This window comes from Toxotes jaculatrix, chromosome 15 (genome assembly GCF_017976425.1).
Source record: "Toxotes jaculatrix isolate fToxJac2 chromosome 15, fToxJac2.pri, whole genome shotgun sequence".
NCBI classification, from domain to species: Eukaryota; Metazoa; Chordata; class Actinopteri; family Toxotidae; genus Toxotes; species Toxotes jaculatrix.
In genome coordinates, this window is record NC_054408.1 from 12,512,011 (window position 1) to 12,524,335 (window position 12,325).

Sequence of the window (12,325 nt, forward strand, 5' to 3'; positions counted from 1 at the left end):
TATGAGCCACGACAATGTAGTGACAAGCGCTCAGCCTCTTAAGTTAACATGAGATGTAAGCTCATTAAGCCTAGCATTGAGTCTTTTATTGGAAAAGACAGAGTAAGAAATAATTTGTCCCCTAAGATAAGATTTAAGTGTCTCCCATAACAAAGAATACAAAGTGGAGTCATTCTGATTTAAAGAAAGGAACTCATCAATAGAACTGATGCATATACAAGTTCGGGGCAAGTTATTTTGCATTAGGGTACCAGTAACTATCAGATAACGGCCATTTTTAATCAGATATGACATTAGTGGATGAGAACTGTACATTATGGCTAACTAAAATGGCGAGTCCTCTTGCCTTTGAATTAAAGTTTGAGTGGAAGATTTGACTCACCCAAGAGCAATGCAGCCTACTGTGATCCTTAAAGCGAAGGCGAGTCTCCTGTAAAAATACTATATCAGAGCTTAAACGTTTCAAGTGTGTAAAAACAAAAGAATATTAAAGAATATTAAAACAACCAATTAAAGTCCAAATTGAGCATTTTAATTCATTCTACACTGTAGGCGAGTTCTTCTTAAAACCAACTTCCACAAAACAGTTTATACAAATTGACTTTATGTTGTACTTACAGCATGACAGTGATATTTCTTCTTTCAGAAACAAACAAGAAACTCGAGAAAAAAAAAAAACAAAAAAAAAAAACAATCCAGAGGTATCTCAAAACTCGTTAACAAACAGGATTACAGTAAGGTTGTGGATGTACAAAAGAAAAAATTCAGGGATGCACATATTTCAACAATGACAGGGATAAACATGCATGCAAGAAATTATGAGCGCTCTCTTCCAGACTGATTGTTGTAGTAAAAGTAACTTGTCAGGTTAACATCAGACTTTTGCCAAATTTGGAAGTGGTCTTTATCCCCAAAACCAACTGAGTAAAATAATATTAAAACAAATTTCAGTAGAAAATGTCCTCTGGGGAAAAAGGAGAGGATCTGTTGTAGTGAAATCTTTTATTTTATTTTACAGTCTGAAATTGGAGCCACTGTTAAGCCAAAATATAATTTACCTTTAAAGAATTGAGAATTAAAAACAAAAAAGCAAAACACTGTCGAATCAAACCAGCTTTCTCTGGTCATATACAACTGAAAGAAAACCTGGTACTTTTATAGTCACTGCTGATGCAGTACACACCACTGTGGGCGAGTTTCTTTTTCAGTCACAAATCCTCTTCTCTAAACTGGCCACACAGCATCAGCCACCCATCAAGAGTGCTACACAACTAACAGGGAACAAATCCACAATCCCCATTCAGTGCCACAAGTCCAGAGTTCAGCCAAAGAACACATGATGCACAGAGTTTGTAACTGCAGGTTTGAGTAGTCATATGAAATGTTTACAGTTGTTTTGTTGACCGCTTTTCTCCTTTCAAGCATGGCCTCCATCTGTGTGTCACTTTTCTACTCATGTTGGCTTTGGCTGAACTGAGAAGTGTTTGTTTTTTTTGTTTTTTTTTTTGCCCTGAATGAGGACCATGAATATCTCCTACTCTATACAGAAAGCTGGTGCTGCACACTACATGTGTGGTGGGTATAAAACAACATGGAAAAAAAACTTCGGAAATCTTTAACTGTTCCTTTTGGATACCATCACTCAGGCTCAGTCACTGTCAGAGCTGGAGCCTGAGCTGGATTTATTCCTCTTGCTGTCGTTCCTCTCTTTGCCTTTTGTACTATCAGGTCTCAGTCTGGCTGGACTTCTTCTGTCTTTGGATCTGGAGGTACTCTTTGCTCTTCTTTTGGAATCTGGGCTCTTCTGACTCTTCCTTTTCACATTTCTATCACTCTCAGAACTGCTGCTACGTCTTTTCTTTTGGTTGGCAGATTCTCTGTCTTTGTCTTTTCTATGAGATGATCGATCTTTGCTATGGTCTCTCTTATCACTCTTACTTCTGGAGCGCCTGCTTCTGTGCAAGTCTCTGGTCTTATTTCTGTCTGGACTTCTGGTTCGGCGCTCCTTATCCCTGGACGTTCCCCGCCTTTTATTCTCCCTCTCACTGTTGCGTCGCCTTTCCTGACTCCTGCTGCGTTCCCTGCCCCTCTCTCTGTCTTTTTCTCTCTTTTCTTCTTTGTCTTTCAAAGCTGCAGTTCCAGCTCTATCCCTGTTTCTGCTACTTGACCTGCGCCCATCTTTTGTGGTTGATCTTTCTTTGCTTTTTGACTTTGTCCTAGTTCTCTCACCGTTTCTTCCTTTTGAATCCTCCTTATGCTTTTTGTCAGACTCATGGCCCTTATTTCTATCTTTATTGTGATCAGATTCTGATTCCTTTTCTTTCTTATTAACACTTCGGTCTTTGCTCCTGGAGCGACCTCTCCTGTCGTCACTTTTGTGCTTGTGACCCTTGTCTCTGCTTTTTGACCTTCTACTCTTTTCTCTGCTTTTACTGCGACTTTGAGATCGATCTCGTTTCTTTGCCTTGTGTTTGCCATGCTTCTCATCCTTTTCTACATCATCCTCTTCTTTGCTTTTGGATCTATGTGACCGAGATTTCTTGTCTTTTTTACCCTCAGCTGTTTTTTCATGCTTAGTGCTGGAGGCCCGTTTCTCTCTTATTTGAGCTTTAGCAGCCTCATCCTTGCCCTCATTCATGTCACCTCTGTTAAAAAAAAAGAAAAAAGCAAACAAAAAAAACAGTGAAGAGCAAAAATTACTGACAGAACCCAACTATTGATATCAGGCAACATTAGGCAATCAACAATGGGAAAATGTATATTTCAGAAAACATAGTTATTTTCTTAAATAATACATTTTCATTAAATATTATCACAGTTTAATGAAATCGATTAGATTTAAAGTATAAATGTATAGCAATGGCCTTTGTATTTCACAACTGATGTTGCCCATCCAAGAACCAGACAGCTGGTACAACTGATAAACAGACAGTCATCATTACAGACAAACATCCTTTTGATAAGTCAAAGTCAAGGCATCTTACCTGTCACCCTTAATCCAGCGCTCTCCAGTGACTGCCCTCATCCTCTGTCGCTGCAGCTCCTGACGCCAATGTGGAGGAGTTTCACTACGGCGAAAACGATCTCTGGACCTTGAACGTGAGCGTGACGGAGTTCGGTATCTCTGAATGGGGGAAACGACAAAACCATTGACTTCTGTTCTCCACAGACTTTAAACAGACTGGAATTAACATTGGTCCAGACAGAAATCTTGACATAATCCAGTCTCAGTACACACAAAATGAATGATGACAAATTTTTAGCTTCTCACTCTTGCAGTCCACTTACCCTCGGACCTCTGCCTTTTATTTTCCTACCGGATCGTGTCATCACCAGCCTTCTGTGATATGCTGACTGAGAATTATATGTTGTGCCAGAACTGAGAGAGTAAAAAATAAATTAATTAATTGATGGTGGCAACTAAACATGGCAAAGAGGACAAATTAGACAATAAATTCTGGTCAAACAAACTAACCTCTCTCTTGGCCTTTCCTCTTTATTTCTCTGATCCTTTTCAGCCTCCTCCTTCGATTTCTGGATTGACTGGGGACTTCTCCTCATGAGGAATCGGTTTTCTGGGATGGGCGGTATTTCTTCAGGGCGTACCGTAGATGTAACCAGCTCCTCTTGTTCTTTCTCTTCAGCACTTTCTGGTTCTGACCTAGCAAAGCATTGCGGCTCAGAATAAAGACACTAGGTACTGTTTACACGGCAGAAAGTGCAAGCACAAAGAAAGTGCAGTGAAAATGTGAAAATGAAATAAGTTACCTCTTCTTGTCCTTCTTCTGCTGTTTCTTTTTTTGCTTTTTTGCCTTCTTTTTCCGCTTCTTGGATTCTTTCTCTGATTCTTCAGAGTCAGAGGAGGAATCTGAGGAGCTTTCAGAGTTGCTGGAGCTACTGCTGGAACTGGAGGAGGCCCGCTCTCTCTTTTTTTCATCCCTCTTTGCTGCAAATATTTATAGAATATTACAAGCACAATAGCAGAAGAAAATAAGACAGAACTTGAAGTTTTAAAACTCATTTTGAAAATACTTAGCACAAACAAACCTTTAGATTTAGGGACTAGCTCTCCACAATTCAAAACTTTCACGTCAGCATATGGTCTGCTGTTAGGATCCGTTTTCTGGTTCTCCATGGTTTGAACAACCTCTTGGCCAGAGATCACATGACCAAAAACCACATGGACACTGAGAAAATAAAGTGGTGATAAGCTTGAGCTCGGAGATATATTTGGTACACAGTGCACTATGCAAGTAATTGGATTTTCAGAATACAATCAAGCAGCAATTACCCGTCCAGATGCGGTGAGGGCTTTGTTGTTCTGAAGTGTCACAGCATACCATTCAAGAAAAAAAAAAAAGGGCATGATTATTTAGAAGGCTTAGGGACGACAGAGTGAACTGATTATAAATCAGATAAATAATATAAAACACATAGAGTGCTTACATGAAAAACTGGGATCCATTAGTATCTTTGCCCCTATTGGCCATAGACAGCAGGTACTCCTTGTTGTGTTTAACAGCAAAGCTTTCATCTGGGGGAAAAGGATAAGATTGTACTGCCATCTTGAAGCCAACGTCGGTTTGGATAAGAACTGACCGCTCTGACAGTGGCCTCTTTACCTTCAAAAAAGCCTCCATAGATGGATTCGCCTCCTCTTCCATTGCCTAAAATGTCAAAGAGCAAATAACCCAGGCAAAGAGATTTTGAGGGTTATGAAACTCCAGCTTTGTTTGTGCTTTCATTATAAGACGCTGACACCATCTGGATACAGTTCTAGGCTAAGTACACCATTCACAACCTTCAACCTTTATTGACTCACCTTCACTGAAGTCTCCTCCTTGAATCATGAAGTCTTTTACTATTCGATGGAACAGGCATCCTTTGTAGTGCAAGGGTTTCTGAGTTCCTTTACCAATGCCTTTCTCACCTGGAACAATGAAACAACAGTAAATATCAATGTTAAAGCATGCCAAGAAAAAAGTCTGCAGGCATATTCTTCAGGAGGAAATTAATTATTCACCTGTGCAGAGGCATCTGAAGTTTTCACATGTTTTGGGACAGATGTCTGAAAACAACTCCACCACAACTCTGCCGACTGTGAGGAGACACTGGGTTAGAATAATTTTCTTTATCTTAAATTACGGTGAATCACTACACTCAGCTGTCAATGCATTAGGTACATCCAGCTAAAACTAACGCAGTCTAACACAAGATCCCTGCAATAAATCCTACCTTCTCGGTGGGTATAATGTTCAGGTCTCATTTAAACTAATTAGGAGGGTACTGATCCAATTTTGTGGTCATTGTGAAGGCTGCGGTTTGTGGTGCTATATTGTACTGCATTAAACTGAGGGACATTTGCAATGTTTTGTTACTAGCTATAAGGGCAGACTAAATATTAAAGCAAACGATATAATTCAACAAAGCCACTGCAAACTCTCAAATTAACATGCTGTGAATCAAAACTCTCCTCAACAGCTTCAACAAAAAATTACTATTACAACCCTCATGCACTTAGGATGTATTGCAAGGCTGCCATATTAGACTGCGTTAGCGTTAGAAATATTTTCCCAGTTAACTCTTCGCTGTCTGAATGTATCAGAAAGTAGGCAGAGAGCTGAGGTTTGTTTCTTACCGAGCACATTACTGATTCCGATGTCAAGGAAGCACCGAGGACGCTGAACCTTGATCCCCATGATCACCTCTACAGATCAAACACATGCAGGTGAGAGAAACGGAGCAAACAGAGATAAGTGAGAGTGGGATGTAACAAGCGGAATAGGCTGCAAGTCTTGCACACCTACCGGGTCTGACCAGCTGAACGACTTCTTTAAATGCTACCGAAAACCATATGAACCAAAAAGAAGTGATGAAAGTGCTGACCGTAAATCGCTTCTCTTTCGATATATAGGATAAACAAGAGAAACGACACGACTGGATTATAAACAAAATTAGGCGAGAAGATGCCTGTTTTTTAATCGTAAGCTAATGTTAGCTAAGTAGCGACACATTTAAAGTCTTACAAATGTCCGCATTTACACACTTGCAGTCTGTATTGTACTGTTACGATTTCACAGCAGTATCTATCCAACGTTAGGCCTGGCGTTAGCATTAGCTCACCTAGCCTCAGGCACATTACATGCAAGGGGGGTCCTCCTACACAACACCAACCGTTTCGGGGCATTAACTACATACATGTGTCGCTAAGACGTTGATAATGTGAAACCACATCACCTGGAAAGCCGAGGGTATCACTCCATACAGAGAACGGCTCTTAACAAACGACGAAAATGAAGTTTCATTCACTGTAGAGCTCAGTGTTTCTAAAGATGGCGCGGCAGGGACGTCAACGTTATGTCGAGGCTCGTGCGCCACTCAACGCAGCGGAGCACGCAGCGCGAGAGGTCTGAGAGACTCTGTGCCCTGAAACTTACCTGTCAGGCACAACTTTCTCTCACTCTGCTCAAATCAGTAACATCGCCCATTTAATAATTCAGTGACCCTACCTCTGTCTGAAACATTATTCTCTTCATATTTCATCGATGTCAACAAAATCTCAGGATTGTGGTTTCTTATCTACAAGTATAATTTCTTCCCTCATACCTATTTCGTATGGAATAACAGGGGCGTTTTGCATAAACACGAATCTTCCTTATGTTTTTGAGGTGGTGAGGTTTGTGGTGGGAAAAGGTCTGGCTCTCATCTAATCAGTATCTGGTAACAAACAAATGCAGTTTAATAAAGCACTCATAGGAACAGGTTGCCTACACTCCCTTGAGCGGCGAATGAACTGCTGCCTGAAGGACAAAACCCGGGGTTTCAAAATCCTCCAACTTCATTATGTCACTGGCTACGGAAGTGAGACAATTTAACATACATGCTAGGTACTTTTGACTTTGAATGAGCGATTTTAGTGACAGTGTTATACTGTTGTCAGATACATAATGTTTAAATCTATATAATCTGTAGAAATCTAGCTAAGAATTGGGTTAGCAGAGGTAGTCTGCTCATCTCAGTCATTTCAGGTGATTGTTTCTTCATCCACGTGAACATCGCGTTAGAAAACTGAACTGAGCTACTGGCAGCACACTTCAGTCTAATGGTACACCAAAGGAAAGTCACAGGAAATCTCTCAGTGGGGCTGTTTTTTTGAGCGATGAAATCCTCTGAACCTGAGGTCAGCATGTAACTCTGAGCTGCGTTCACTGACATGTCAAGTGTTTGCTTTTTGATGCAGTAGAATCAGGCATAATGTCAGAAGTTGTGATGCACCTTTAAAAACATGTGTGTTTTGTTTTTCTTAGTTAATAGAGATCCCCAAAGGAGCACCTAACATCTAGCACCTCCAGACTGTAAATTGGTGGCTGTGATACCAGTTGGCTGAACCTGCTTGTTAGTTTGACATTGAGGTGGATAGTGGACACTGTGTTGGTACAATGAAGACCTCAGTCCATACTTAGCCTGAGCCCTGGACTGTTATTATGTTTCGGCTCCGGTGTGTGAATTCCTGCCTTCGTCGGCTCCTTCATGGGGGGACAGTGAACCGAGACCAGGTTCTGGAGCAGCTGCGGGTTTGCTCGGCTGAAGACCAGGTGTTTGATGTGGTGGGCAAGAACAAGGCCAAGCTCACAGTGAGCCATGTTAGCTATGCTGTGGGGATGCTGTGGCAGTTTCAGAAAGAGACGCCTCAGCTGCTCAGGACTGTGGACCTCATCAAGAGTCACCCACAGTTCTTGACTCTCCGGGTTTTGGCTGAGAACAAAATTACTCTTATGGATGATTTCATGTTGGTGGACATGCTTTACAGTTTCCTCAGGTACATTGAAATACAGACACTTTTAGCATAAAGAATATGTATTTGAATTATAAACTTGTAAAGACAATATACTGTGTTATCTCTTGTAGGCTGAATGTGGATCCACATGACTCTCTTGTTCAGCAGTTGGTTTCAGAAGCATGGCTAAGACTAGAGAGGTATGATTGCATTACATAATTTTGTTATTTTTAATGTTTGTTTTTAGGTAATAAGTTTATGGCTCAACTTACTAATTCTTTTCATTATTGATTAATCCAGCAATTATATTCTTGCCAAAAAATAGTGAAAATTATCCATCATTATTTCTCTAAGCCCAAAAGTGACATGGTCAAATGTCTTGTTGTTCCAGCCAACAGTCCTGAACTCTGACTCTGATATTAGATCTATGGATTAATCATCTAATTGTTTCAACAGTAATGAGATGTTACACGTGTGAACTTTTTCAGATTACCCATGGCGTCCCTATCCAAGTTTGCCATTTGTCTAATTGATCAGAACCTTCAACACAGTCCCCTAATGGGCCACATCACCAGTGTTGTGGATCAGAGGCTGTCGTCTATTGATGATGCCAGGTTGGTCATCAGTCAAATATGATCAAATTTAAGCATCTGGTATCTTGTATTTACTCTCTGGCGTTGTTTTCCCAGGGTCTTAACTGTGCTGATGATAAGCACATCGTCCCTGGTGTCTCCCCGGCTGCGGGATGCCTTAATTAGCAGGGTCGATCAGCTCCTGGACACCAATAACCCCTCAACCTACAACAACCCTAGGAGAGTGGTGCAGTTCCTGCGCAACATCAAGTACAGCCACCGGCCTCTGCTGGACAAATGCAACCAGATCCTCTTGAGCAACGTTCCCAGGCTGGACGCAGAAAATATAGGCATAATCTTGGGACTGTATCAGTGCCTGCAGTTCAACAACTGTGACTTCAGATTGGCTGCTAAACAAAGGCTGATAGAACTAATTGACTCAAGCACTGATCCTCTCTCCTTCCCTAAACTGTTTGTTGCTCTGGCTCCCATGGCCAGTCCAGAGATCAGAGAAGGGTTTGTATCATTATTAGTGGAGTGATACACAAGTAGAAGTCCAATCCTTCACCGCACTCCACGAGTCTCACTGGTCTGCTTTGTGGTTTAATTCCTATTAGGTTGGAGAACACTGCCTTCCTGTTGGCGGATGAGCTCAGTGCACAGCAGGCTCTGGCTGTAGCTGAGGCACTAGAAGAGATTCAGAGCAGGAACCTTAGCTTACTGAACAAGTGAGTTCATATCTCTGCCATATAGCACCCGCATAGCTTATGGAGCCAAAATACAGTAATATTGTAGATATATTGGCACCCTCCTTTCATTTAAAACTGTGTCTCCATTACATAGTTTGCCCACCAAAGAACTCCGACAAGTTTATTTTTAAAGTGTAAAACCTCCCACTCAGGCTATATCTTCACATTAAAAAAAAAATCCTTATAATAATATTGTGTATTTTATGGAAAAACAAAAAGACAAAACAAAACAAATCTCCACTGATTAAAAAAAAAAAAAAACTCTCAAAAATCTATTAAATATTCTGAATTATTTTCCAGAATTGCATCAGTAATTCAGAGGAACCTTGATGTCTACAAACCAGTGGAGGTGGCCAGAATAACCCAAGCCCTTTATCTGTTGCACTACCAGAACCCTGAACTCTTCACTAAACTAAGAAACATTTTGGTCAAGTAAGTGTTTATTTGAGCTAAGGAGCCATTTCTGCTCCACACTTTGAATAAAATATAGACTGATGATCCTTTATCTTGCAGCTTTCTGCAGAGCAGCGTCCTCCCGTACGAGGTGACCATGCTGACTCGTGTTCTGTCCATGCTGCCCGGCCCGCAGCTCGACGAGGCCGTGACCTCTCGGGTAGAGGCAGTGATGACGCAGTGCAATCTCAATGACCTCAACACCATTTCTTTTGCTATTGCCAAGTGGGTACGGAACGATTCATCCTACCGCCACAGCACTCCCAGTAAGTACGTCCGTCTGCTACAGAATCTGAACCGCTGCGGCCAGGAGAGGCTACGAACAGCTGACCGGCTGGACTTGGTGCTGGAGGAGCTCAAGTACGTTTCAGGGGAGTGGTTTGAAGAAATGCTGCTCGAAGAGTCGATGGTCACACTGCAGAGGATGATGGACCAAATAAACTGGACCAATGTGCCGGAGCTAGCCTTGTTCTTAACCAGGATGAATCATTTCTGCCCTCCTCTGATGGACCGGATTGCCACTGTGGCCATTAAAGACATCGACAAGGTGCTTTAAGAGACATCATAGGATGTAAAGTCTGAAATAACTGATTATATATTAACTGTATTTTTCCTGTATCATTTTTAAGATTCACTACTCATCAACATATGCCACCCTGCTACCCTTTTCTGTCCTGAACTACGATCCTGCACAAGCAGACGAGTTGTATGATGTTTGTATTCAGCACTTCATTCCTCATATCAGTAAGTGAATAGTCAGTTTACAAACCTTTAAAAAAAATTTTATTTTATGCTCACTCTAACACCATCTCTCCATGTGTTTGTAGGCTCCTTTGAACCACATCTGCTGGTTCTCCTGGCATACTCCTTGGCTGTGGCTGACTGTTTTCCTGAGGAGCTGGTCAGAGAAATCTTCAGTATCGACTTTCTGGGAAAGCTGGATTCCCAACTAGAAAGTATGTGTCCATTTGGTATAAAACTATATTTAAAAAAACACTTGTCCTTATGCATCTGTGGCAAAATATCCATCTTGAGATGTAAGCACTTCATTCTTGTGGAATAAGACTAATGTAACTGTTCACACGACGTCTTACAGCTGTAGCTGATGCCCTCAACATGCGGACCCGCCTGCGCCTCATGGAGCTCAATCGCGCCGTGTGTCTCGAGTGTCCTGAGTTCCAGGTGCCTTGGTTTCATGAGCGCTACTGCCAGCAGCTGCAAAAGAAAGGTAACGAGTTTCACCAATTTTTTCTGGTGTTGATGGGTTAGAAGTTTGATTTCAGATTAATTCATACCTTCGACTGCTTATCAAAATGGTTTTTTTTTTTCAGGGAATGGTATTAGTCCTGTGCAGCAGCAAATCCACAAAATGCTGGGTGAAGTTCTTGGTGGCATTAACTGTGTCCGAGTAGCAGTTGTCACTCCATATTTTTACACTGTAGGTGAGTGATATTGGATGATTTCCATCTCAGTATTAAACATTGATTTGATATTTTATCTCACATATTCTAGTAAGATCTGAAAACGTTTTTGAACCTGAGGGGGAAAAAATAGCTCATACAGTGGTTCGCTCTTGTACTTTCAATGTATGAATTCAGTTCATAAAAGCATCAATTTCAGTTTCTATCTCCTTAAGGTAAGTCCTAAAGTATTTTTTCATTGCATTTCTGTTGAATGAAATTTGTCCGTACTTGGAAACACAGGCTTGAATTCGTCCTTCCTACGGGCTTCAACAGAAGTGAACGGGAAATGGAGTGAATATTCCTAAGATAGATGTGTAATGTGACCATGTTTTGAACTTTCAGGCTTCGAATGCATTCTGGACAAACACCTGAAGCCGCAGCCTTACAGCAGTCCGAGCACGCTGCAGATCTCAGAGAGAGGAAAAGTTCACTGGGGGGCGAGTTCGCTGGAAAACATCGAGGATGAGCTGCCACCCGGAGCTCAGCGGTAGGGACATACACAGAATACAGCCTGAATATTGAAGCTGAATAATCAGAGCACTCAGAAATGAAGTATGTTTTTGACACTTCTGTTTTTACTCATCTTTCAGAGTTGCTGTGGACTTTCTTGATTCAAAATCCTTCTGTAAAAATTCTCATCATATGAAAGGTGATGCCTTGATGAGAAAAAGACACCTTGAAATTCTGGGATACCGTGTTGTTCAGGTGAGAAGACACAATTCAAGCTGACATTGCATGTAGCACTGTACATTTTATCACATGTCAATGTAATGTATCAAACACTGAGACAGTGAAAAAAAAAGTGTGTTTTTTTTATTACAGATCCCTCACTTTGAATGGAACTCTATGGAGCTTTCAACACAGGATGCCTGGAAGGAATATCTAAAGAAGAAAATATTTGGAGAGCCTTCCTCGTGAAGGCCTTATTTACTGAATAATGAAAGGAATGTTACATTGAACACTGAGCTTTCAGCCTGGGTTTGAAGAAATTCTTGGCAGAGTGAGAGTTTTAATAAAGTATGCTAATTTTCAAGTGCTCCTTATTTTTTTGTCATTGAGCCTAAAATTGACATGAATCTACCTCATTCATGTTAAAGAAAGATTGTGTAGTATGTGCTTTTGTATTAAACAACTTTTTAAAAAAATAAAATGTGAAGCATTCTTGTCTGTTTTGTACATATCTAATAATATAATGGAGTATTTTTGTTGTAGATAATGTAGTATTTTTAAGGTTTATGGTATGACTTTACTCCTATCTGACCTCTACGCACAAAAAAAAGTGTGACACTCGTATAAGATGTGCTTCACCTG

The 12,325-nt window shown here is 40.9% G+C and overlaps 2 protein-coding genes across 5 annotated transcripts; one reads left to right on the plus strand and one right to left on the minus strand.

Moving 5' to 3' along the window:
* Positions 1 to 1,452: 1,452 nt before the first annotated feature.
* ppig (peptidylprolyl isomerase G (cyclophilin G)) lies at positions 1,453 to 6,355 on the minus strand. 3 transcript variants are annotated; one of them, XM_041056466.1, is made up of 13 exons: positions 6,238 to 6,355; positions 5,639 to 5,707; positions 5,024 to 5,098; positions 4,823 to 4,930; positions 4,623 to 4,667; positions 4,447 to 4,534; positions 4,292 to 4,321; positions 4,048 to 4,187; positions 3,769 to 3,946; positions 3,476 to 3,661; positions 3,289 to 3,379; positions 2,985 to 3,124; positions 1,453 to 2,645 (listed from the first exon to the last, which is right to left on the minus strand). In XM_041056466.1, the coding sequence occupies exons 2-13, from the start codon at positions 5,697 to 5,699 to the stop codon at positions 1,649 to 1,651; spliced, it is 2,139 nt and encodes a 712-aa protein (XP_040912400.1). In that variant the 5' UTR covers positions 5,700 to 5,707; positions 6,238 to 6,355; the 3' UTR covers positions 1,453 to 1,648. The 3 variants fall into 3 exon arrangements, with proteins under 3 accessions (XP_040912400.1, XP_040912401.1, XP_040912399.1); XM_041056467.1 differs by having other exon boundaries at positions 5,808 to 6,340; XM_041056465.1 differs by having other exon boundaries at positions 5,639 to 6,340.
* Positions 6,356 to 6,877: 522 nt separating this feature from the next.
* Positions 6,878 to 12,169, plus strand: fastkd1 (FAST kinase domains 1). Of its 2 annotated transcripts, XM_041056457.1 has the most exons (15): positions 6,878 to 7,180; positions 7,308 to 7,819; positions 7,909 to 7,977; positions 8,266 to 8,391; positions 8,467 to 8,865; positions 8,967 to 9,077; positions 9,399 to 9,530; positions 9,612 to 10,098; positions 10,181 to 10,295; positions 10,379 to 10,507; positions 10,648 to 10,779; positions 10,883 to 10,993; positions 11,357 to 11,501; positions 11,605 to 11,719; positions 11,837 to 12,169. In XM_041056457.1, exons 2-15 carry the CDS (start codon positions 7,485 to 7,487, stop codon positions 11,930 to 11,932), a joined length of 2,502 nt encoding a protein of 833 aa, XP_040912391.1. In that variant the 5' UTR covers positions 6,878 to 7,180; positions 7,308 to 7,484; the 3' UTR covers positions 11,933 to 12,169. The 2 variants fall into 2 exon arrangements, 1 of the variants encoding a protein (XP_040912391.1); XR_005895345.1 differs by lacking the exon at positions 11,837 to 12,169 and having other exon boundaries at positions 10,883 to 10,989.
* The last annotated feature ends 156 nt before the right edge of the window (positions 12,170 to 12,325 follow it).

What these genes read in the sequence shown, in the direction of transcription:
- ppig (XM_041056466.1), bottom strand. Translation starts at nt 5,699, where the DNA reads ATGGGGATCAAGGTTCAGCGTCCTCGGTGCTTCCTTGACATCGGAATC. An exon ending in CAGAAGAAGGACAAGAAGAG is followed by an intron (nt 3,662 to 3,768) that starts GTAACTTATTTC and finishes ATGCTTTGCTAG; the next exon opens with GTCAGAACCAGAAAGTGCTG. An exon ending in TAAAAGGCAGAGGTCCGAGG is followed by an intron (nt 3,125 to 3,288) that starts GTAAGTGGACTG and finishes TCCCCCATTCAG; the next exon opens with AGATACCGAACTCCGTCACG.
- fastkd1 (XM_041056457.1), top strand. Translation starts at nt 7,485, where the DNA reads ATGTTTCGGCTCCGGTGTGTGAATTCCTGCCTTCGTCGGCTCCTTCAT. An exon ending in CCATTAAAGACATCGACAAG is followed by an intron (nt 10,099 to 10,180) that starts GTGCTTTAAGAG and finishes ATCATTTTTAAG; the next exon opens with ATTCACTACTCATCAACATA. An exon ending in GCTGGATTCCCAACTAGAAA is followed by an intron (nt 10,508 to 10,647) that starts GTATGTGTCCAT and finishes GACGTCTTACAG; the next exon opens with CTGTAGCTGATGCCCTCAAC.